At 48.0% G+C, this 23,908-nt stretch overlaps 1 protein-coding gene across 4 annotated transcripts in view; it reads right to left on the bottom strand.

Moving 5' to 3' along the window:
* Window positions 1-23,908, bottom strand: part of LOC142560808 (rho GTPase-activating protein 29-like) — a 250,426-nt gene continuing 226,518 nt past the window's right edge. For 3 of the 4 annotated variants that reach the window (XM_075673171.1, XM_075673169.1, XM_075673172.1), the window contains 2 exons: window positions 20,616-20,688; window positions 1-8,412 (listed from right to left, as the gene is read on the bottom strand). In XM_075673171.1, coding sequence (XP_075529286.1) covers window positions 8,229-8,412; window positions 20,616-20,688 — 257 coding nt within the window. In that variant the 3' untranslated portion in view covers window positions 1-8,228. The remainder of the gene's footprint in view (window positions 8,413-20,615; window positions 20,689-23,908) is intronic. The other variant, XM_075673170.1, reaches the window with a different exon arrangement.

A 23,908-nucleotide genomic window follows, 5' to 3' on the forward strand; every position in this document is an offset into this window, starting at 1 on the left:
TAGTGTGGATATTTTTTCTTCTTCTTTTATGTACAGGCTCTACAACAGGCCTTACAAACAATCTTCACTGCGCCATGGTCAGAAAGCCAAAGCATTGAGGGGGAAACGCAGCTGCAGTCCATGGTGCGGGGCGTAATATGTATACATGCTAAATACAGTCGGGGCATGGTGAGCTTTGCCGTCTTGTGATTAAAACGCGTGAGTGACTAGCGTGCACGTGAACAGCTTTTTTAAAAAAAGAAAAAAAAATCGGTCACCAGCGTAGACAACAACACACGCAAATAACTGCAGAGTTTGCAGCAATATGTGAGGCGTCAACCTCTTGTCACACCGCGCACATCGCGATCGAGCCCACTCAGGATCGAATTTCTCCGTCGTGATTGGCTTCCTTGCTCAATCTGCGGAAGGGAGCCAATCGCCGTCGAGAATTTCGATCCAGATGGGGCTCGAAAGTGGTCGTGTGACACCGGCATAAGTCACAACGTACGAGACTTCTTGCAATGCACGGCGCTATGTGGAACACGTGGGTTCAACCGTGACACCGGAGTCGCGGAGCAATAAAAACACGTGCCGAGAGCCGAAGGGACTCTTCCTAAACCACCGCTAAAGAACGGAAGGGAAATAGACTTTGTACATCAAACTCAACAAGTGTAAAACGTTCGGCTTAAAAAGCATGCACGCACATTAACGAAAGCAGGTCACAACAATAACGTAATATAACCAGAGCGTAACTTCCATTTAACAACGGCGTAAACAATGCCACAACTTTGGCATAACGCAAGTGCCCGAATTAGTCGTCCACAAATAGTGTTGCACAGATCTGAGTATTCTTGTCTTTTTCTCTCATCGAAAACAAGTACAAGCGCGCACAGAAACCTCCGCTGCAGAATTGGCTCTTCTCGTGAGCGAAGTTTGTCATGTTATCAGACTAAAAACGCAAGGATAGCGCAAGCACTAAACAGCGGAAGGAAAATGGCAAGTTGGCTGTCCTCCATTCTCGCCACTTGCGCTTATAGGTCAACACAAACCACAACACAAATGAAATACAACAGTTATATGTGCAAGCGCATTGCAACATATGGCGCATGCAACGTCACAGTGTCCCGACATTCCAAGTGCATCCGTTTACGGCAGACACCAAAACGTTGCATCAACTTTCCAGATAAAGCCGCCGCACTTTCCGATACAGGCATGCATCCCTCGCTATTCTGTGGCCCAAAGGTAAGGCAATTGATCCCCCGCTGTGGTCCGCGAGAACTGTATGGTGGCCTATCGCACCCACACTTTTCGACAAACCAAACACAAGAAGCACGTGTAGCAATGGCGTGGGGTGCGAATGAGACACCGCAAATGACCGGGCAAGTGTCGAAGGCGGGGTTGCGACGCCATGCAAGTCATTCCAGACCATTTGTTTTGTGACGAGGGCCGGCAGATGCTACCTAACTCGATAAAAGTAAAAGGAAACTCTGCGAGTGCTACCACTTTTAGAATATGATAACCCGGCACAACATTGGCAGCAAGAAGTGTTCGGCTCGCGCCACAGGCTAGCAGGGTGCGCTGGAATAGCTAAGAATGCGACATTGTCACAAAGGAGCTAATTAGGCGAAAACCCATCTCTTTCGTGGCTTAATTAGGCAATAGCGATACCTACCCACTGTAAGCAGCTGCTGCTGACCAAGTTGGGGAGCCCCAGGCGGAAACCGCACGGGACCTATTTTTGGCGTATTTTCGTGGTCGCGTTGCCCGGCGTCGGTGCATTCACTTTACTCAGCACGATAAGCCCATTATCCACTTTTATCAGCAACGTCAATCAGAACATTTCGGCGATCATGACAGTGACACTGCGCAGAATAAAATGCACACCCCGCCGACATATGTACCCTGTCTGTGCCTCGCGAAGCCTGAAGGCCATAAAGGCTTGACAAGGCCTGTACCCTGTCAAGCCTTTATGGCCTTTCCTTTGTGCTTCACCATTTGTACTTTGTGTTTGAATGCTGAAATACACGTGTGGATATACGTGGATATGAAGATTTGACTCGGTCAAAGCCACGTCAGAAACTCCTCACACTATAAGCTAAATATGCATGGTCGTCACGTTATACACGCATAATGATGCTGCATGTTGAACGTTTCAGCCTCATGGAGCTCACCTCAAGAGAAGGTGATCAATATATTCCAAGTCATAGCTTCTGTCTTCTGGTGTCTCATGCTCTAACAAGGCTCGTATAGATTTTTAGGCACATCATCGACATATTCTTTCTTTTGTCTGTACAAATATTTCCGAGTAATACTCGTTTCTGGGCTAGTCGCTACACATTGTATTACGTACCAAAAGAACTATAACCACTCATCGCAAATTGACATAAAAATAAGGGAATGAAGGGTCAAGGTGAGCGCATTCTTATGGTCCTAGCGCACACCTTGTCCATTCCTCCCCTTATATTTATGTGGATATGCGCTAAGGGGCCATAGTTCTTATGGTCCGTGATATACAAATATTTTCATAGGTTATTTAAAAACGTACGAAGCCGCTTCTGCTTCTGTAAAAAATAGTGGTCCACGTTTTCGAGTCGATAGGCGTGACACACTGGTTTGGTCTGAGCCTACTATTTTGGCACTGTTTTGTAGCTGTCTAAGAAGTGATGCTTAATGACCCAGGAATTTTCGATTCTAAAAGCGACAGCGTTGTCAGAAGCACAATGGGTCATGACGATATACCTCGCAGTTAATGGTCGCGAAATAAGGTGGCATTATAGTCACGCGGAGCGGCAGTCACAATGCTGAATTAAGCAATGAACGTGCGAAGAATTTCAATAACCGCTGCTCAATAAGCTGTGGCCGCAACAAGACACGTCGCCTCTTTTCCATTTTTAAGCATATATAGCGTAAGTCGTGCCACTCCCATTTCCGACCGCCGGAACACGCTGTCGTAAGACAGTGAGAGTTGGGCCCAAACTGGTTTCTTTAGGCGCATTTCACTTTAACATCGCTCGTGAACGGTGTCGCCAGTGAACCATACGTAAACGCGCATTCGTGTCAAGTGTCCATTGCGCCGGTAATGAAGTTCCCATGAGGTTAAGCGTTGTTGAAACCTTACTTGTACACGCCTGATACCCTCAGTGATTGGCTCGAGGGAACAGCAGTCTTTCACTGTAGAATTTGACACTTAGGATCGAGAAAGACTTCACAGGGCACCGGGGTGATAGTCTAGCTTTCGCGGACTTTGTGTCTACAAAGACTTGATCGCGGTCAACCCTAAGGATGATACGCGAAGGGGAACAAAGATACACTCAAGAACAAGATCTAAAATCTTTCGGCAAAGGCTGGTTAGCACAGCCTGTCTTTAAGTTTGTAGGGGTGGCACTGCACAGATAACGTATATACATAATGTCTGCGCATGATTGTGTCGCTTTGAGTTACCTGTGAAACGACGCTCTTACGAACCCAAAACTAAACTCCAGAAACAAGCTTGCGCGGGGCACAACGACTCGATTTTGCAGTCGGCGTGAAAGAAATACAGGCAGCACAAAGTTGAATCCTCCAAGGACAACGGTGCTTGAGCAACGACATGCAGACAAGGGACAGGCAACGCCTTCACTAAACACGCGCTCAGATGCGGGACTGAAAGGGTAGGCAGTAAAAACCGTCAAGCTGTCACGCGTTCACAGGGGCCAGCGCGTACGAGAAGCTGTTTAGGCGGTGCACGCTGACTAGGACAGCCCGGGTTTGTTAACAAAATAAGCAACAAAAAACGAAGCTTTAACAGAACAGAGATGCGTGCCGTGGCATGGTTCGATTACAACCAGAGAGGGACACGGACTAGAGCAGCACACGAATATAACAATGCATACACTCAAGTGTTCACACTGGCGAAAGGGGCACATTGCGAGAATCCAGCCGGCAACACAACAGCGCTTCTTCATCGTTTTACCACTGCACTCGCGAAATCCAGAGCAACATCCGATAGACAGTTTGAAAATCCACAGATTACAGCGTCTCCCGTTTACAAAAAGAAAATGAAGAAGAATGAAGAGAAGTGAGCGTTCAGCATGGTGTTCGAGATCGCGTAGTGCTCAGTGATCTTGGAGGACATGCGTACAGCTACCGATACAAGCTGTGCGCAAGATTCTTCGTTCAGGGAATGCGGACAGTACAGCTAACTGAAAGGGCGCCTCGGTGCTACACCGCAGCCACCACGGTGCACAGTTTTCGGGCTCGTGGAGCAACAAGCGAGTCGACTTTCGCACTGCCAGGCCTGGCGTGGAAACAGCACCTCCGTGTTCATCCTGCATGATTATCTATGGTTTATGGCCGACGTAATCAGCATGCGTAACCAGCTTGGCCATGTCGGCTCACTAATTGACGCCTTGGCTAAGCGTGCAAACGCGTTACAAGCGGTGTCACACAGTGCCACGTCTAAGTAAATGCTGGCGTAAAGGTCGTGCCGAAATGGATAAAACATGGTGCGTCACCTGGGCCGCTATTTTGTAGCGATGCCTTATGCATTATTCTATGCTATTCTTATCATCCACCACACACGGCCGCCTGATCGCGTTGATAATGTGGGCAGACCGTCGCTCTGACCAGTGGCCAAGCGCGAAAAGCCTGAAAAGGCATAGAATCGGAAAAGGCATCGCTACAAAATACCGGCCCTGTAGAGCTGTTCTCACCGAAAGTCGAATTACCGCAAACGCGCACCCACGTATTACAACAGCAAGAAATTTACATTTTCTTTTCGGGTTGGCGTCGTCCTGTCATTCGGTTTGAGCAAGATGCAGAGCTTTTTGAGTATTTTCAAACGATTGAACACATCATCCCCAGTACGACGTCCGAGAGTGAAGTTCTCCGGAAAACATTGAACCAGCTGGACTCTAGACTGTTTTCGGAAATGAAGATCCTTGGACCATGGCCGTACGCGTCGAAGGCAAAGAAAACCATGAAAGCATTGTATAAGCACCTCAAGTCGACATGCATCGGCAACCGTGTGTAGACTCGGTGTGAACCTTCAAATGTGCACAAAACTGCGCTCTCTCTATCAACACTCTCTTTTCGTCCCCAGTACTGGGTAGCAAACTGGACGTTCGTCTGATCTGGTCAACCTCCCTGCCGTTCCTCTCTTCTATTTGTATCTCTCTCTCTCTCTCTCTTGAACCAACATGGTGGAAAGTCAGCGAATCCCTTGTCAAAGGCTGCCGCCATCCTTCCACTACGACTATCACCGAGGTGCGCTATCACTCCGGAAAACAGGCCACGGGAGACAACCAAGTGCAACAGCGACGTTTCGCAACCGCCACAACCGAAGATCTCTGTCGAACAATGAGCATCCGCATCAAGCGCGGAACCATGCACATCAAAACAATTCGATGCGTCAGTGCGGAGACTAGTCGCACCAACAACCCCATCGAACATGTTGCCAGCGTGTTCCAAGAGACGGAGCAGCAGTCGTGCCGATAGATCGGATAATTTCGACAAAAATGCGTTCCCAACGTCACGGACTAACACTGACACCAAACTGGCACACGATCACCTTCCCCGACTCCAGCTTGGCAGAAATGAAGCGCCGCAGTGCGACTAGTTTTACGTGCGCAGAGCATGAATTCGCCGTCCAATTCTCCAGAAAAGTCATGTCATCAGCTTTATGCCAACTAAAGTTGTGTTCGTTTCGCATGACAGCAAAAACAGTTAAATGGTTACGCAATGAACTGACTCTCAATAGCCTTTTTTTGGCGAAATCACGTGAGGAACATAAAGTTCTGTCATAACGCAGTTCGCGTTTTGCGGCTTTCGAAGTTCGGCACGACTTACTCACTTTTGATATGCTGAGTCTCTTTATGCCGTCAGCAACAAAAAGGAATTTTTCTTTTTTGCTTTGAGTTGATGTGTCCGCAAAAAAAAAAAAACGAGAAGCTATGGTATGCTGTGGGAATCCGCCACGTTTTTCTCCATTGATCCACTCATAGGTAGCGTAACTCTGAGGCAAGCAGAGTAGACATGCTAGCGGGATCCCACAATATGGCGGAATTCAACTATTTTTAGAACAGCATTCCGCAAATTTACAGGGCACCCAATTTTGACACTGAACGAGATACGGTTAGTGTTCGGAAACTAAGCGCGTATGATGGCTTGCCGTTTATTAGTGTGCCGAATATTAAACAATCAGAGTGTTCAGTCATCCGGTACAGACATATAGTTGCATAATACCGGTGTCACACGTAAACTTCTTATCGTGATCGGGGCCGATCCGGATTGGGCTTGACCCGGATCGAGTGTTGCTACACGGTCATTTGCGATCGCGACCTTGCGGGATCCGGATCCGGACAATCGCGATCCGTGAATCACGATAAGGCCTCTTGATCGCGATCGCAGGTTGCTGTATGCACCCTCCAGCGCAGTATTCTGAAAACGCTAAAACCAATAAGTGAAGGAAGCTCAATAAAAAAACACTTAAGAACATTTAAAAACATTTTTATAAACAATAGTAAGCTGTAAAATTGAAATATTGTCCAAATATAGTGACATTTTGCAAATCTGAATTTGCAACCAAACATTATGCAGTTCTGAGAGTTGCCGGCGACCAGCAGACGATAATAACTCGATCAGGATCGTTGGACCGAGTAGCAGCGACCGCTGTTGGTCGCGATCAAGAAATCCAATCCGCATCCGCCCCGAGCGCTATCAGAAGTGTACGTGTGATACCGGTATCAAACATTCTGAGATTACCCGTGCGGTGAACAAACATAATCTGCGCCACGCATCTTACCCTTATTGCGTTACACGTGATATGTTTAGAAGGGGTTTGAAGCTGAAGGAGCTGCAAGGGACTGTGGGATAAACAGATTTATCGTGGTGACATTGCAGATGGGGCGGTCAGGTCCTTGAGAGACGACTTCTCCAATCTGCTCATAGAGACACATGGACACTATGAAATCTGTACATCCCAGTCCAAACGTGTAAGCCTTGAAACAGAGCTTTCTCAAACCCGATCGGCCACTTCAGCTAGGTGTGGATATTGGTGCCATAAAAAGTGCGCTGGGAATATATATACAGTGTGTACTTTCAGCGTTCTTAGATAAAGTGCCTGAACTAGTTTCTTGCTCCCATGTGAAGGACAGGGAATATTCCGAACGAGCAGAAAACACGGAGAAGGAGGTCAAAGTCTGTGAGGTCTTCACTTACAGTCCACCGCAGTTAAAAGGTGTTCGGCCGAGACGAGAAAAAGTTGCACTTGCAAGGCCATATGGTTGCCCACTGAACAATTCGCATCTCATTTTCACCGCACTCTCTCTATAGTTAAACCTGAGTGCACGTTACACACGCAAGCATCAGAATATTCCAGTCCCTGCATCTCAGCCCTGCCTCGGAGAAGCTCTGATTTTCACGAACTACGCAGACTCGGCCCACTCATCAACGCTTTGTATTTAGGTTTTTTTTTGTACCAGGCCGTAACAATTGACAGGCAGTCTTAGCGCAAATAAAAGCGCATACTTCGACGGCCATATACCAACGCGGTCCTTTTAACCTGCTCTCTCAAACATTCGGGTGGACGGCGGGGTCAAGCTGCTTACCAAAAGCACGCTTTGCCCAAAATTTTTGATCAAAATATTGCTTTTGTACACGCGAAATCCCCGCCTTCTCCCTTTTACACGGACACGTGTGCATCCACATATACAAGCACGCACACAGACCGAACAGACACACGTAAGTAGCGCGATTCGAACGTAACTCAATTCCACCAAAGAAACTGAACCTCGACGATTATCCGCACCGGAAAGCGCTCACAACCGGGCAGGCGCGTGCAGCCCGGCGGAGGTCCCAGTGTCGCAGGCAGGTCGTGCCCGTGGCCGACGCAACGGCAGCTTCCACGATTCCCTCCAACAATGATATGCGTGGTTACGGCTCCGGACAGATAAGGAGCAACAGCGAGATATATGCAGCATTCACTTAGGCTACTTTGGTCCATGCTGAAATTTCTGCGCACGACAGTTTTTTACCCCGTCTCCTATAAGATCCTCGCCGCGCAGACATTGCAAATCGAACCCACGACCTGGGTATATGCCACCAGCGTTTGGTGTCGTCCTTTGTTGCGTCGTACGACCCGGAGCGATCTTTCGACTAGTGTCCATTTGGTTGGTGGGCGACGAACGTCTGGGCTGTTGCCTGAACGGCGTCAGTTCCACGAAACGACACTATGAACGTTCGCGCAGCATGGAGCAGCAGGTGGCGCCACCTCACTCGTGCCTTGGTGAGCCGGGCTGCGGACTGGCGATTGGCTGCGTGACTGCAGTGGCGGCGCCCGCGTCGCCTCCTCCTCCTCCTCCTCCAACGCCGCAACTGCTGCTGCTGCTGCTGGCTTCGTCGGTGCTGAACCAGTGCTTCTTGAGGGAGACGCTCTCGCGGAGCGGACTGTGCATTCTGCGACAGAGAACAATGTGGATACTGCACACATAACGCTTTCTACACGAATCCGTCCTAACTATCCATATCCAAAGTGCACCTAGTCCACCTAAGGAGTCCTCAAATCGACCCTCAATAGAAAGGTTTTAGGGTGTCCAGTTCGCTTCACGTGTCCAATTTAATTTGTTCGTACCCAGACGTTTTACTCGCTGTATCATGATGTGCTATAACAACCAACAACTCATGAGCTAAGGGGGTTTCATCATCATCACGGCCACGTGTGCAGTTTAATTTGTTCGTACCCAGTCGTGTTCCTCGCAGTGTCATGATGTGCTATAACCTACAACCACTGCTCTAAGGGGGTTTCATCATCATCACGACCATCATAATCTTATCCACTTCCGGAAGAAGGCCTAGCTCACCCAACAATCTTCAGTTACGCTAGTCCCTTGCGCCGCCGGACTCCACCTTACGCATCCAAATTTATTAGTTCTATCACTCCATTTTGTTGTCTGCCACTCTCAAATGTGTTTTCCTGCGATTTGCACATTATGTTACTCTACGAATTAATGATTTGCCCGACTCCACTTCGCGTTAATCTCAGCCACAGTATCAGCTACCAAGCTGGCTCCTTAATTTACACTTCCATTGTCATTTTTCGTTCCACACCATATCGACTGCCCTTTAGGTTTTCCAGTCACTTCTCATATGCTCCAAATTTTGACTCCATTGGTAAACAGTGACCTTATGCTGGTTATACAATTTCCCCTTCGAGAAAATGGTAAGCTGCCGTTCATGAAGCAAGAAGTGAAGCATTATCGGCAATGAAGCGGGCAACTAAAGCAGCCGACTCTGGAAAAAGAAAAGGTTAAGCGAAGAAAATAGGAACAGATAGTTCACTGAGCGAAGAGTGTTGCTCTACATAGATGTGAAGCAGGAGAAGTGAAAATACATCAGTAAACACAGACAAAAAAAGCTTCGCTTATAAGGGATTCCCACATATGCGGTCGATGGCCTGGTTTTTTCAAAATTTTTTATGACCGGCACCCGAATGATGAGACACACATGATTCTTACCATAGGGCCCCAAACATGCTAATGCAGACGTGATCTATGCTGAGTAGAGCGCGCTCAACAGTGCCGGCATGACAGGCAAATTAGCACGCTTCGGTCAACGCTTTTGCGGACCTCACTTTTACAGATGCCCATTCTTTCACCGCTCACCACTAGCTTGTGTTGCCTTTGAGTCTTGAACATGACTTCCTTCATGGAGATTACGCCTATGACTGCTAGCGAGAAACCACAGGTGGTCTAGACAGTCAAATTTCTGAGGAGCTGGTCATTGGCCGCGTTGCGCAGAACACTTCGCTTTTTTCTAGTCCCACATGTGAAGATAAGAAACGTTGGGCTGCATCCATTGTTGATTGGGAAGAGGCCAACCTAAGAAAAAGGGCTCCAATCCACGCTGCGAAGGTGGTTGGCAAGCGAAGCTGTGGTATCACCTTATCCGATAGACCAATGTGACGTAGCCTTCAACTGGGTCTTACCTAGCCTGAGCACGACGCCGTTGTGCATACTGACGTTGCTGCTCGCGTCACCGGTCATCATGTGCACGCAGCTCCTCGGTAGTCCTAACATAAGTGTGGTACTTATACAATGCTATCAGAACACAAATGAAATCAGTTGCTAGAAGGATTCTCCCTTTGCATATTGCTACGGAACAGCCGCCACAGTGTGGCTGCACTGAGGAGGAAGAAGACGTGGGCCCCGCTTGATATAGTGGTAATATGATTGAATAAATTCTTTTATTTATTTAATCATATTACCACCTGATTCGGTGCCTATCCCCCATAGTGGGTTTGTGCCATTGATTGAGGCTTCATCATCATCAGCGTCGCCATTATAGCCTTCCGTTAGCTTCCCTGTAAATAAATTGTACATAGCATTGGGCTTCAGCTACATGTAACATTAATTTGGTGGAGGTAGACGTTCCCCGTACCCGTCATGGAGCTTCGCAGCGGTCGCAACGGCGACAGTGCAACTTCGGCTCCTGCTGGCGGCACTTCATCTACGCAACCGCCTCCGCCTGCAGCTCCGACCTACGTCGCCGTTTCCCCCCCCCCTCGGAATCCTGGTGTTTTCAACGGAGTCGGCAGTCCTGATGTTGACGACTGGCTCCGCCTATACGAACGTGTCAGCACCAGTCACAGGTGGGATCTGACTATTATGCTTGCGACCGTTCTTTTCTACCTCGACGGAGCTCCACTTACATGGTTCCAGACTCACGAAGAGGAGATCTCGAGCTGGGATCTCTTCAAAGACAAGCTACGCGACCTTTTTGGCAATCCGTTTGGTCGACAAGTCAATTCCAAGAAAGCCCTTGCCACACGTGTGCAGACGTCGACCGAGTCCTACGTGTTGTACATTCTCGATGTGTTGGCCCTTTGTGCCAAGGGTGACCCGACCATGTCTGAGGACGATAAGGTTAATCACGTCCTCAAAGGCATTGCTGACGATGCCTTCAATTTACTGGTGTTTACGAACGTCACCAGCATCGATACGATCCTCAAGGAGTGCCGCCGTCTCGAGCATGCTAAAAGCCGCCGGGTATCCCAGCACATCACGCGACTTCCCAACACAGCTGCTACGTCATCCTGTGACGACCTCTTCCACCAGCCGTCGCGATGTGACAACTTGACCCGCATCATTCGTCATGAGGTCGAAGCGGCACAACCGGCGGCCCCTTCATTCCCGTCACCTGATCATCCTCCGTAGACAATCTCCTTGATCCAGGCCGTCGTCCGTCAAGACTTGTCCATCGTCGGCGTGCAATCCATTCGTTCCGTACGCTCGGAACATTTGTCTCCACGCACGTCCCCACCGCACTCTTCTTACTCCACTTATGGAGAGCGCAACCCCTCCGAATGGCGAACCGTGGACTACAAGCCGATCTGTTTTAACTGCCGACGCATTGGACATGTCGCTCGCCACTGCCGCAGCCGCTGGACTTCTCCGATGCGCTATCTTCCTGATTACCACCTTCGCCCCTCTAGCGCGTCCTTTTCTTTCGCCCCTTCTATGCCCGCTCCATCATCTGACCCTCCGACACTTTTGACACGGCCCCGCTACTCCCGCTCGCCTTCTCCCTCCCGTCGTCAATCTCGTTCGCCCCCGTCACGCCGTGCTCCTTCTCCGACCTACTCGCCGCACCCCCGACTGGAAAACTAGACAGTGCAGCTTCTGGAGGTGAAGCTGCAATGACGACATTGGCACGAAATCCTCGCTTCACTTTACCCACGAACAAGAATGTTTTGGACGTTCTCGTCGACGATTGCGCGTTGATTGACACCGGGGCGCACGTGTCCATTATGAGTGCTGCTCTTCGCCGTCGGCTCAAGAAAGTTGTGACGCCCGCCCCGAACAGATTATTACAAGTCGCCGACGGAGGGACTGTCGCTATTGCTGCCATGTGCTCTGCCCGACTCACCATTGCTGAGAGACACACCGTCGTTATCTTCACCGTCATCAAGCATTGCCTTCACTAACTCATTCTCGGTCTGGATTTCCTTGCCAATCATTCTGCCCTCATTGACTGTTCGGCTTCGCCTTGACTTGCCTCTTCTTGCCGACCCTGTGCACCCGCCTCCAAGCCGTTTGAGCTGCATGGATTTTATTCGCCTACCGCCTCACTCTGTGACACACGTCGACTTGTTGTCCTCACCAGCTGTACCTGACGGTAATTACGTGGTCGCACCAATTCCGGCAGTTACACTTACACGTGGTGTTACCGTGCCGCACAGTGTGCTGACAATTACTGGCAGCCGCACCTGCCTTCTCCTTGTCAATTTCGCGCTAACCACCCAAGTTCTGCCTCAGGGGATTTCATTGACTATAATTAGCGCTCTCCAGGATGATGAGATCAAGCCATTCACAGTGGAAGATCGTCACAGCTCAGCCCATACCGTGACGTCATAGCACGGTGCTGACGTCGACATTGAGAAGATGGTTTCATCTGACCTTACACCTGCTCAAGCTGAAGCTATTTGCCGCGTTCTTGAAGGCTATCGCGACATTTTCGACTTTGACAATCGACCCTTAGGTCAAACGTCCATCGTGACCCATCGCATAAACACTGGCGATGCGAACCCTGTTCGCCGACGTCCATATCGTGTTTCTGCGTCCGAACGAGCTGTTATCCAACAGGAAGTCGAAAAGATGCTTTCAAAGGACATTATCGAGCCTTCCTGTAGTCCCTGGGCTTCTCCCGTCGTACTTGTCAAAAAGAAGGATGGAACGTGGCGTTCTTGTGTCGATTATCGCCACCTGAACAAAATCACAAAAAAGGACGTGCGCCCTTTGCCACGTATTGATGACGCTCTAGACTGCCTGTACGGTGCCACCTATTTTTCTTCTATCACTTACGCTCCGGCTACTGGCAGATATCCATCGACGACATGGACCGAGAGAAGACTGCATTTGTTACCCCTGACGGCCTTTATCAGTTGAAGGTGATGTCTTTCGGTCTCTGTAACGCGCCCGCCACCTTCAAACGAATGATGGACTCTTTGCTTCAGGGGTTCAAGTGGTCCACCTGTTTGTGCTATCTGGACGACGTCATCGTTTATTCGCGCACATTTGACGCGCATCTAGACCGTCTTTCAGCGATTCTTGACGTGCTTCGCCGCGCCGGTCTCCAGCTGAACTCGTCAAAATGTCACTTCGCTACGCCGCCAAATCACCGTCCTTGGACACCTCGTGGAGGCCAGAGGCGTGCGACCTGATCCGGACAAAATTCGCGCCGTTACGAACCTTCCTGTTCCGAAGTCTACCAAGGACGTTCGTAGTTTTGTAGGGCGGTGCTCTTATTTCCGACGCTTTGTGCAGGATTTTGCGACCATCGCACGTCCCCTTACCGACCTCTTGAAGAAAGACGCCCCATTTTTCTTGGAGACCTGACCATGCCGCATCTTTTTCGCAGCTCACTACTCTCCTTACCACGCCTCCAATTCTGGCCCACTTTGACCCGTCTGCCTCAACGGAAGTTCGAATTGATGCCAGTGGTCACGGCATAGGAGCAGTGTTAGCACAACGCCAGCGTGGACATGATCGCGTTATAGCTTATGCCAGCCGACGTCTATCACCCGCCGAGGGAAATTATTCAATCACAGAGCGCGAGTGCCTCGCTCTTGTGTGGGCTGTTGCGAAGTTTCGTCCATACTTATACGGACGCCCCTTTTGTGTTATCACTGATCACCACGCGCTCTGCTGGCTATCCTCGCTCAAGGACCCCACGGGACGCCTCGCTCGCTGGGCGTTACGGCTGCAAGAATATACCTTCTCCGTGATATATAAGACGGGACGCTTGCACCAGGATGCCGATTGTTTGTCCCGCTACACCGTCGACGAACCGGCTGATGCGGACGCCATCGCATGCGTTTTCTCTGTGTACCAGTTGCTTGAAATCGGCAACGAGCAACGCCAGGATCCTTCATTACGAGCCCTCATCGATCATCTGGAGTCAACGCCTGGCGACGCCTCTCTCCGGATGTTTCTCCTTAAGAGGAAGCTTTAGCTCGAGTGCTCCTATCTAAATACATGTAAAAGGAGAATTCGTTTTTCTCGGCAACCACCGCACCAAATTTGATGAGGTTTGTTGCATTTAAAAGAAAAACTTAATATCTAGTGACTGTTGGTTTCGAATTTTTGAGTTAGGTTGTCAATTTTTTATTAAAAATTGGCAAAAATTGAAAATTTTGAAAAAACGAAACTATCAAGTTTGCAACTCTGTCACTCAACCACTATAAATGTTAATACAATTCTGTGAATTGCATCTAATAGTACATCTAAAGCGGACAAAATTGATATGTTACACATGAATATAAAAAAATTTAATCATAGGGAAATACAACTTTTTGCAAAACCGTTGTAACCAACGTAACAAATTCACGTAAGATGTAAAATGACATATCGAATTTGTCCGCTTTGAATGATCTAATGGATGCCGTTTACAGAACCGCGATATCAGTTCTTGATGCAGAGCTATGAATTTGTAAACTTCGTGCTTCTATTTTTTTCAAACGGTCAAATATTTGAAAATCGTTTTAAGAAAATTGAAGCCCTAAATCAAAATTCCGCTTCCAACAGTCACTAGAATTTAACTTTCTCTTTCATATGCGAAAAATTTCATCAAAATCGGTCCAGGGGTTATCTCATAAAAACGTTTTTGCGTTTTACATGTATTTGGATAGGCCGCGTCGGAGTTGGGCCCGAGCTAAAGCTTCCTCTTAAGGAGGGGACATTATATCGCCGCAATCTCGATCCACACGGCCTAGACTTTCTGCTCGTAATTCCATCACACCTGCGTTCGACTGTCTTCCAACAACTTCACGACGCTCCCTTGGCTGGACACTTGGGCGTCTCGCGCACATACGACCGTGTACGCCGTCAATTCTTTTGGCCGAGTCTCGCCCGCTCCGTGCGGCGCTACGTTGCCGCTTGTGAGCCCTGTCAGCGCCGGAAGAAGCCCTCCACACCTCCAGCTGGATGTGTTCAGCCGATCGACATCCCACCGGAACCCTTTTTCCGGGTTGGTCTAGACTTTCTTGGACCGTTTCCTCTCTCGGGCTCCGGAAATAAATGGGTCGCCGTCGTTACTGATTATGCTACGCGGTACGCAATCACCAGAGCCCTCCCGACAAGTTGTGCTACTGATGTTGCTGACTTTCTGCTCTATGACATCATTTTAGTGCACGGTGCTCCGCACCAATTACTCACTGGCCGCAGCTTTCTGTCGGCAGTCGTCTAGGACATCCTCCGCTCCCGCTCGACAAAGCACAAGTTCAGCACGTCCTACCACCCCCAGATCAACGGCCTCACGGAGCGCCTCAACCGGATCATCACCGACATGCTTTCGAACTACGTTGCGACCGACCACCACGACTGGGATCTTCACTTACCACATGTGACGTTCGCGTATAATTCATCGCGTCACGACATCGCCGGCTATTCACCATTCTATCTCCTATTTGGCCGAGAACCCGCGTTGCCCTTGGACACATTGTTGCCCTCGGCCACACGTTCAACCACTGAATACGCCCGCGACGCGATCGCACACGCCGACCACGCGCGCCTGCTCGCCCGCACCCGTCTCGAGGCCTCACAGGAGCATCAAAGACGCCTCTATGATTGCCACCATCGCGACTTGCACTTTACTCCGGGTTCTCTGGTGCTTCTCTGGTCACCCATTCGACGTGTGGGCCTTTCCCAAAAGCTGCTGTCGCGCTACACTGGCCCATACCGTGTAGTGCGACAAGTGACCGGTGTCACGTATGAAGTCATCCCCGCCGACCTCTCAGCGTCATCGTCGGCTGAAAGTGAGATCGTTCACGTGGCGAGACTAAAGCCATACCACGCACCTTTCACCGCGGATGTGTAGATTAAGCACCGGGACGGTGCTTCTACTGCCGGGGGTGATGCTACGGAACAGGCGCCACAGTGTGGCTGCACTGAGGAGGAAGAAGACGACGTGGGCCCCGCTTGATATAGCGTCGCCATTTCTGCCTTCCGTTAGCTTCCTTGTAAATAAATTGTATATAGCATTGGGCTTCAGCTACACGTAACAATATGAAAGTGCAGTCACGTCATTCCCTGCTTCGTATGCTACAGTTGCCGCTTCCCAGCAACTGCAGCTCACGCAATCGTAATCTATACCGGGAAACGTTTGCGTCGAACGCTATACGCGAAGGCGAGCTTCCTGGTTCTTTTTTTTTCTTTCCCCCGAACGACCGGCATCGCCACTGCTACGGATGGATGGATGGATGTTATAAGCGTCCCCTTTGGAACGGGGCGCTGGGTTGCGCCACCAAGCTCTTGCTATTATACTGTGTAATGTCTTAGCTAGGTTAAGAAAGAAAGAAAAAAAAACCACTATGAATTCCCACAACCAAATTTTATGACCTTCCATTGCGAACTTTCCTTTTGTAAGTCTCCGTGCTTTGTCGTTTCCCTACTTTTCTTCCATCAATCTTCACGGATGGATGGATGGATGGAACGTAGGAGCGTCCCCTTTGAAACGGGGCGATGGCAGTTGCCACCATGCTCAGATTTTTATTTTGCCTTTTATTTTTATCTGTGTTGTGTGTTATTGAATTTCTCGATTTTCTTTAAATACGTCTTCCTACCCTTTTAACCTTATGCCACCTCTCTGCTTTTGAGCCACCAATCCTCCAATCGCCTTTTGCTAATTTCCACCGCATATTTATTTACATGACTATCATCTCTGAACCCTAGGGCCTCAGGAAGGGTGAGTGTGGCCGCATCGACATCGGGATTGATACCATCACATTCTAGTATGAGGTGTTCCATCGTTTCTACATATTTACCACACACAGTACATGTGTCTTCTTCTTCGTTAAATTTCTTTTATAGCTCCGCGTTCTAAGACATCCTGATCTAGCTTCAAAGAGTAGGGCACTGCCTCTTGAGTTATCATAAAACGCTTCCTTCCTGATCTGCTGTTTCCAGTATCGATATAGTTCTACACTATGCTTCTTTTCCATTGAATTTATCCAATTTTTACCTTCCGCATTTTTAACCTGTCGTTTAATGCTCTGTCCTTTTTTGTCCTCGTGTCTGGCATACTTACTGGTTAGCTTCCTAGTTCTTTTCCGCCATTGTGAGTCAACGCTCTTTCTGTATAGGTATTTAAACACCTTAGCTTCCCACCTGTTATCATCCAATTTCCTCAGACGTTTTTCGTATAGGATTTTACTCTGAGCTTCCCGTGCTTCGAATGATGCCCAGCCCATATCTCCCTGTACTGCTTCGTTTGTGATTTTCCCGTGGGCACCTAGTGCTAACCTTCCCACAGCTCTCTGATTTATTTCTAGTCTCGACTGAACCTCTGCCCTTAAACACAGGACCGCATTCCCGAAAGTAAGCCCCGGCACCATTACTCCCTTCCAAATGCCTCTCAGTACCTCATACCTGTTGTAACCCCACAATGCCTTATGTTTCATTATCCCGGCATCTCTTCGCCCTTTTGCTATTAGAGACTGTTCGTGCTTTTCCGTGTACCTCTGCCCTTTGTTTATCCATACCCCGAGATACTTGCATTCGGCCACTCGGGGTATTTCGTGGCCTTGTATTGTAAGCTCCTGATCAGTTGTATCGTTGAAAAACATCCCACCGGACTTAGCTGCACTAAAACTGAAACCTAAACTGTCTCCTTCGTCCCCACAGTAATTAACCAGAGTTTGCAAATCTTCCTGGCTATCTGCTAACAGTACAATATCGTCCGCATACATTAAACCCGGTAGTCGTTGCTCAACAACCTTTTCGCCTAATCTGGACGACAGATTATACCCTAGATTGCTTCGTTGTAACCTTCTTTCCATGCTTATCATATAAAGCATGAATGAACAGCAGCGGTCATAGAGGACGACCTTGCCTTAATCCTTTGTGAACCTCGACAGTTGTCGTACTCTTGATTCCTTCCCATGTTATTTCAACATTATTTTCTCGATATAGTTCCTGTAGAAAATCAATTACCTCATTACCGATACCTTCAGCTTTTAATATGTTCCACAGGAGTTCGCTGTTCACATTGTCGTATGCACCACTTATGTCCAGGAAGGCTAAATACAGAGGTCTATTTTCCGCCTTAGCTATTTCTATGCACTGGGTAAGCACGAACAGGCTATCATCTAAGCGCCTACCACTTCTGAACCCGTTCTGAAGTTCTCCAAGTATTCTATTACTTTCTACCCATGACTGCATTTTTAATTTCACCGCCTGCATCGCCAGCCTATATATAACTGATGTTATCGTAATTGGTCGGAAAGATTTTATGTTCTTCTTATCACCTTTCCCTTTATAAATCAAATTCATTTTACTCTGTTTCCAACTGTGCGGAATTTGCTTATTTGTTATGACTGCCTCCAATGCTTTTATCAGCGTTTCCTTGCTTCTTGGGCCAAGTTCATTAATTAAGTTGATTGGAATTTCGTCTATCCCCGCGGACGTGCATTTTGGAACATTTGCTTCCGCCTTTTTCCAGTTAAGATTGGTCAGTCCTAAGCTGTTTTCTATTATGCTATTCTGTGTTGCTCCCTCACTTGGGGCGATTACCCTATCGTCTTTCCTAAATGACTCTGCTATAACTGAACCAATGTAGTTCACAGCGTGATCTCCCTCTAAACAATTTCCTTCGGCATCGTGAATCTGTTCCTCTTTTCTGTGATTAGCTTTACCAAGCCAGCTTATATGGTTCCAGAATTTTCTTGACCCCCCTTTAGTTGCATCGCGAATTTCAGCCAGTCAGCGATCAGAGGACTGCTTTATTTTAGCCTGGACGAGGACCTGCACTTGTTGTTTCTTTTGTCGATAATATTCCCATTTTTGGCCTATTTCCTCTTCAGATAACTGCGCCCTCTTTGCTTCTCTGTGTTCCCGAGATGCCCACCGTAGTTGTTCGATGGCCTCTCTAATTTCCTTATTCCACCAACTTCGTGGCTTCCCCTTTCCTCTCCAGCGGTTTACACCTTTTACCTCTTTTATTTTTGTACTAATGAGTAGGTCTAACTGATTATAATCCCACCTTTCCGTGGGATGTTTCTTTATTGCTTCCTCTATGCCAGCCGCTATTTGCGCTATTTGCGCGTCATTTAATTTTGCGTACTCTTTTTGGCTTCCCTGCATTTTTCTTTTGAGTAGGGCTCCCAACTGTAGACTAATACGCTTATGATCACTTCCGAGGCTGTACTTCCCCTCTTCGTCTATTTCCATTATTGCTAGCTTGCTATACGATCCCTGCGACATTAAGCAGTAGTCAATGGTCGTTTGTCTGTTACGGGACTCCCACGTGATTTGTCCCTCACACTTAGTTTCTCTATTTACTATAACTAGGTTGTGTCGTTCACAGAAGTCTAGCATCAACTTCCCATTACAATCTGTGTATCCATACAGATCCTCGATGTGGCCATTCATGTCACCCAGCAGACAAATATCGGACCCTTCTCCAAACTGCTTTATATCGTCATCGAGACACTTCACTAGATCTTTGTTCTCTTGCCTGTATTTGTCCCCTGTCCCTAAATAAACTACTCCTAGCCATGCCTTTTTACCGGCAATTGTACCTGATACCCAGACATGTTCTTTGCAAGTTAACTTTATTCTTTGCCAATTTGTTCCTTGGTGTATGAGCATACCTACTCCTCCTCCCTTGCTCTCCGTTGTTGTTCTATTGCTCCCTTCCCAGACGTGCCTTCAATAAGCGGTGGGTCTTCTAGATCCCTGAGGTGTGTTTCGCATAGCGCGTATACACCTACTTCTTCGTCCTTTAACTGCTGTTCTATTTCTAACCACCTCGCTCTCTTTCTACCGCCTTGCATGTTTATGCACCTGATCCTGGTGTTAAATTTATTTGTAGTTTTCTTCCTGGACCTCCTAGTGGCCATTTTATTGGCGTCAGCCTCTATTGTTGCACTTTCTACACTGTTTCTACCTACCCCTACGCCCTGAGGCGCAGTGGACCCCCTAAAAAAGCTACTGCCCGGCCTGCCAGGCGCCAGCCGATCTCGGCTCCTAGCCTTCCATTAAAGTGGACGGATGCGCGGAGGCAAGCGCCATCTGGTGGTGCAGCAAGGAACCCAATGGTGCACGCGGCACGCGTCGGTCGAGCTTTTTAGGCTGCGGAGGCGAAGGGATCCCGGGATCCTAGTCATATACAGCTTTGCAGTAAAACATCAAGCGCTGGTGGCGCTTGCTCTCCCGGACACGAGCAAGCCAATACGGCGCATTGTGGTAGCTTGACATTATAATGCATATCACCAACCCGCCAACTAACTGGCTGACTATTAATCTAGTGGCAGTAAGACGGTACATTAAGAACTCACGACGTGAGAAATCCCAGCTCGAAACGAAAAAAAAAAACTATCATCGAGCCGACTTCAGCGCGGAGCTGCAAAGGAAAACCACGTGGGTTTCTCAGAAAGGAAGATTCGCAGCTGAAGAAAAAAAAATCATTCAGGAGTGGAGAACTTTTTTTTTGTTCAACTGCGAAGGTTTTCTTTCTGACAAACCCGCGTGGGTGCGTCTCCTTTGTAGCTGCGTGCCGCAGCACAGTGGACGACATTTTGTTTCCCCTTTCACGAACATTCCTCCATCTTGCGAGATTCCGTAGAACTGGCTTGCCAAGTCACAGCTTTCCACGGGTGTGCTTACCTGCGGCGAGCTTCGGCGATGTGCGGGGTGGTGGTCTGCCGAGGCGCACTGCTCGAGGAAAACCCAGCTCCGCCTGCGAGGGGTCGGCGATTAAGCGCAACCGAGAATAGAGTCTGTTCGCCGTGTGCCCAGATCTATTGCAATACCTAGGCGAGATGCGTGACTGGGATCGAACAACTAATTCCCGCGGCCACGGGATTCCGAGCGCATGGGAGCAACGCAGTCATGACGTGGTCGTGTTTGCCGCGTTAAGAGGAAGCGTCTCGCTGGTAGTTACTTAAATGAATGGGAAAAGAGCAAGCCTTTTCCTTGCTATCTATCCGCTGCGGAGAACTTGATAAGGTTTTGTTGTACTTAAATCAAAAAGATCAAGATATACCGACTGTAGGAATCGGGTCCCGTATTCACAAAACGTACTCACGCAATAATTCTTTGTAGCAGGAAGTTCCAGCCAATCCTAATACTGGACATACCTTTAGAGAAGGCATCTAGCCAACGGCAAAATCATTTGCGAACGGTAAGCTTTGTGAATTCGGCCCCAGATCATTTTTTGTTAAGGCACGTACCAACTGTTTAGAAAAAGGGTTGTTGAACCGCCCCCCCCCCTCCCCCTTCAATGAATCAAGCGTCAGGCTAACAACACTACTCATCGATAAACAATGGTATCTCTGTTCTAAAAACGGCACCTATTAAGACGTTCAAAGTAGATGAAATAAATGTATTATACACCGCTCTGGTGCGTTTCTGAGTATTAACTAATTTTGCAAAATCCTCGTAAGCAGTTCAACAGTTTCAGGTAAGCTGTAAACGCACGCATCACATTTGTACGCTTGTAAAATTCTGACAGATGCTGTTTCCAGAAACGCAATATGTGTTTTTGGTGTAGAGTTGTGGAATTTTTATTCTAGTGCGTATATTTCTTAGAAACTAAGCGATTTTCGGCAATTCTTGCAATGACAATAAAGACGCGAATAAAAATTTCGTTTCCCGGAGTCGGTAGAAATTGGCTTTCTCTGCTAAATGCCACAACTCTCAATCAGATCGGTCAAGAAGTTGCTCAAAGAGAACATTTGTGCGTTTTACATGTGTTTGAATCAAAGTGTGCGATGTTAATGTGCGCCTCGCAAGGCAAAAAAGGTGACCGAAGAAAGCGAGTTCCTGCGCTGAAAGAGGTGCAGACACTACGAAGAAAACTGCGAATGGCCCTGAACTGCCTTAAATTGCTTGCCTGCAGCGCAGACTTTGAGTGCCGTTCCGGACCGTCAAATTCCGTCACATTGTCGAATTCGCCATCTTGCCAGCTCTGACTGGCTGACAGCGCTACTAGAGCATCTCTGATTGGCTAAAAATGCCAACGTAGCGGTATTCTGCAGTGTCCAAAAGTGCCCCTGCACCGAGCGGGTGAAATGCGTATTCATGTCTTATTGTCTGTTCCATGCTTTCCGACATGCCATTAACTCTGTTTCGGCAGCGTAGTCCTCAATTTTAACGCGAGCTGAGTGTTTCTTCAATATGCCGTATTTTTTTACATTGCTAATTGTGTCATCTTCAGGATGCGAAAAAAGTTCTATACCCGTGTCCTAGAAAAAAAAATTCACCGATGATTGCAACACTCCTCAATGCTAAATTTGAGCGCAGCTGTATACGCGTTTTCATTTCGCGATATACTGGCTGGCGCGGACAATCTTTCTCGTGCGGCACATCGCAAACGGAGCGATGTGTGGCGCGGCTGCCTCCCTATAATCGAGAGATCGCGAGAGGCGGCGTGTGGGCACGATTCAGAGCAGCCGCCGCACACAGACCTCCACTCATGCAGCGCTTTTTTCCATAACGACAACGCGCGTTACTCTGGCGCCACCTCGTGGCCATCGCCACCGCAAAGTACATCTTGCGCGGCACTACGCTTTTATTCTCACGCTTTCACGATACCTTTCTCCCCCGCTTTCATCCTCGCGCTCTCTTCGCTATCGCCGTCTTGCATATGCCGCAGCGCTCCGCGTTAGCTTTCATCCTTCGCTGTGTTCGTTCGCTCGGTTACGAGGTACAACGCCGACGCTCGCCGCAGGAACGGGCACCTAAGAGCTGCGCTCTAAAAGCCTTTACGCCAGAATCCTGATGCTGGATGTATTACTAGAAAAGCCGACCAGTCAATGGCACAGAGCACTTCCAAGCGAAAAGCTTTGCGATTTTGACAGCAGGCGATCAACATTGCGCTGCAGTTCTCAGCACCCAGAACATCACGCTTGCATTTATTGCTCAGTACCAGAGCTGGCTTACAAGCGAAGGAAAACATTGATTTAATGAAAACAGTGCAGTGATTTCCTTATTCGCACACCGAATTAAATCTATTACTCACTGGCAACCTAACCATTCAGTACAAGTTCCACAAAAATATAAATAAAATGAAATAAAAATAAATAAAAACAAACAAGCAAATGCGCTGCGCCTGCACTTCGTGCCTCTAAACTCCAAGACAACGCTGCCGAGAGACACCGACACTGAACGAAGATCGCCACCGCCATGACGTCACGAAAATGAGTGAGCGCAATCCATTGGCGTATATATACAAATTCTGAATTAGCTACATTTTCCACCGAATTTTCAGGTTGCCACCTATTATAGTACCTTATGTGTGGCTAATATTTATCCCATATGAAGAAAAATATAGTCTGAAATAATAATCGAAATACTGTAAAGGAGCCAGGGGCTCAGAATATAGCTGCCTATGGGAACGCGGAAGCTGTACAAGGTATTTACTCTTGATTGCTTTCTATCGACAAAGGTTCCATTAAGCCGAGCACTTAACATCCAAGTGTCAATATATATATATATATATATATATATATATATATATATATATATATATATATATATATATATATAATTAGAAGCTCGAGTATTTTCATTGACTGTTCACATGGATGCAACCCAGTCTTTTAGATATTGCGCGATTATTGCTTTGTTTGAGTTATCCTTCAACTCGAATCTTCCAGTTCCATTACAGACACATTCACCATGCTATAGGACTGTCACTGAGAAACTTCCGCGTCATGTATTCATACCGGCCAGACGAGACCTGCTATAGTTCTGGTTCATCGACCACTCTGCTTGTCACGATTATCGCCGCCGAGTTAGTCCGTTTCTTCGTGGACAAAAGTTTGTCCAATAAATCGTTTCCGCTTTTTCAGTTGATTGCATTTCCGTCGCCTCGTTCCTACACCGCGTGACAATACAGTCGAACTTCGCTATATCAAAATCGCATCCTTCACGAGAATGCCTTCGTTATATCGAAT

The sequence above is a fragment of the Dermacentor variabilis genome, chromosome 10 (genome assembly GCF_050947875.1).
Source record: "Dermacentor variabilis isolate Ectoservices chromosome 10, ASM5094787v1, whole genome shotgun sequence".
Lineage (NCBI taxonomy): Eukaryota > Metazoa > Arthropoda > Arachnida > Ixodida > Ixodidae > Dermacentor > Dermacentor variabilis.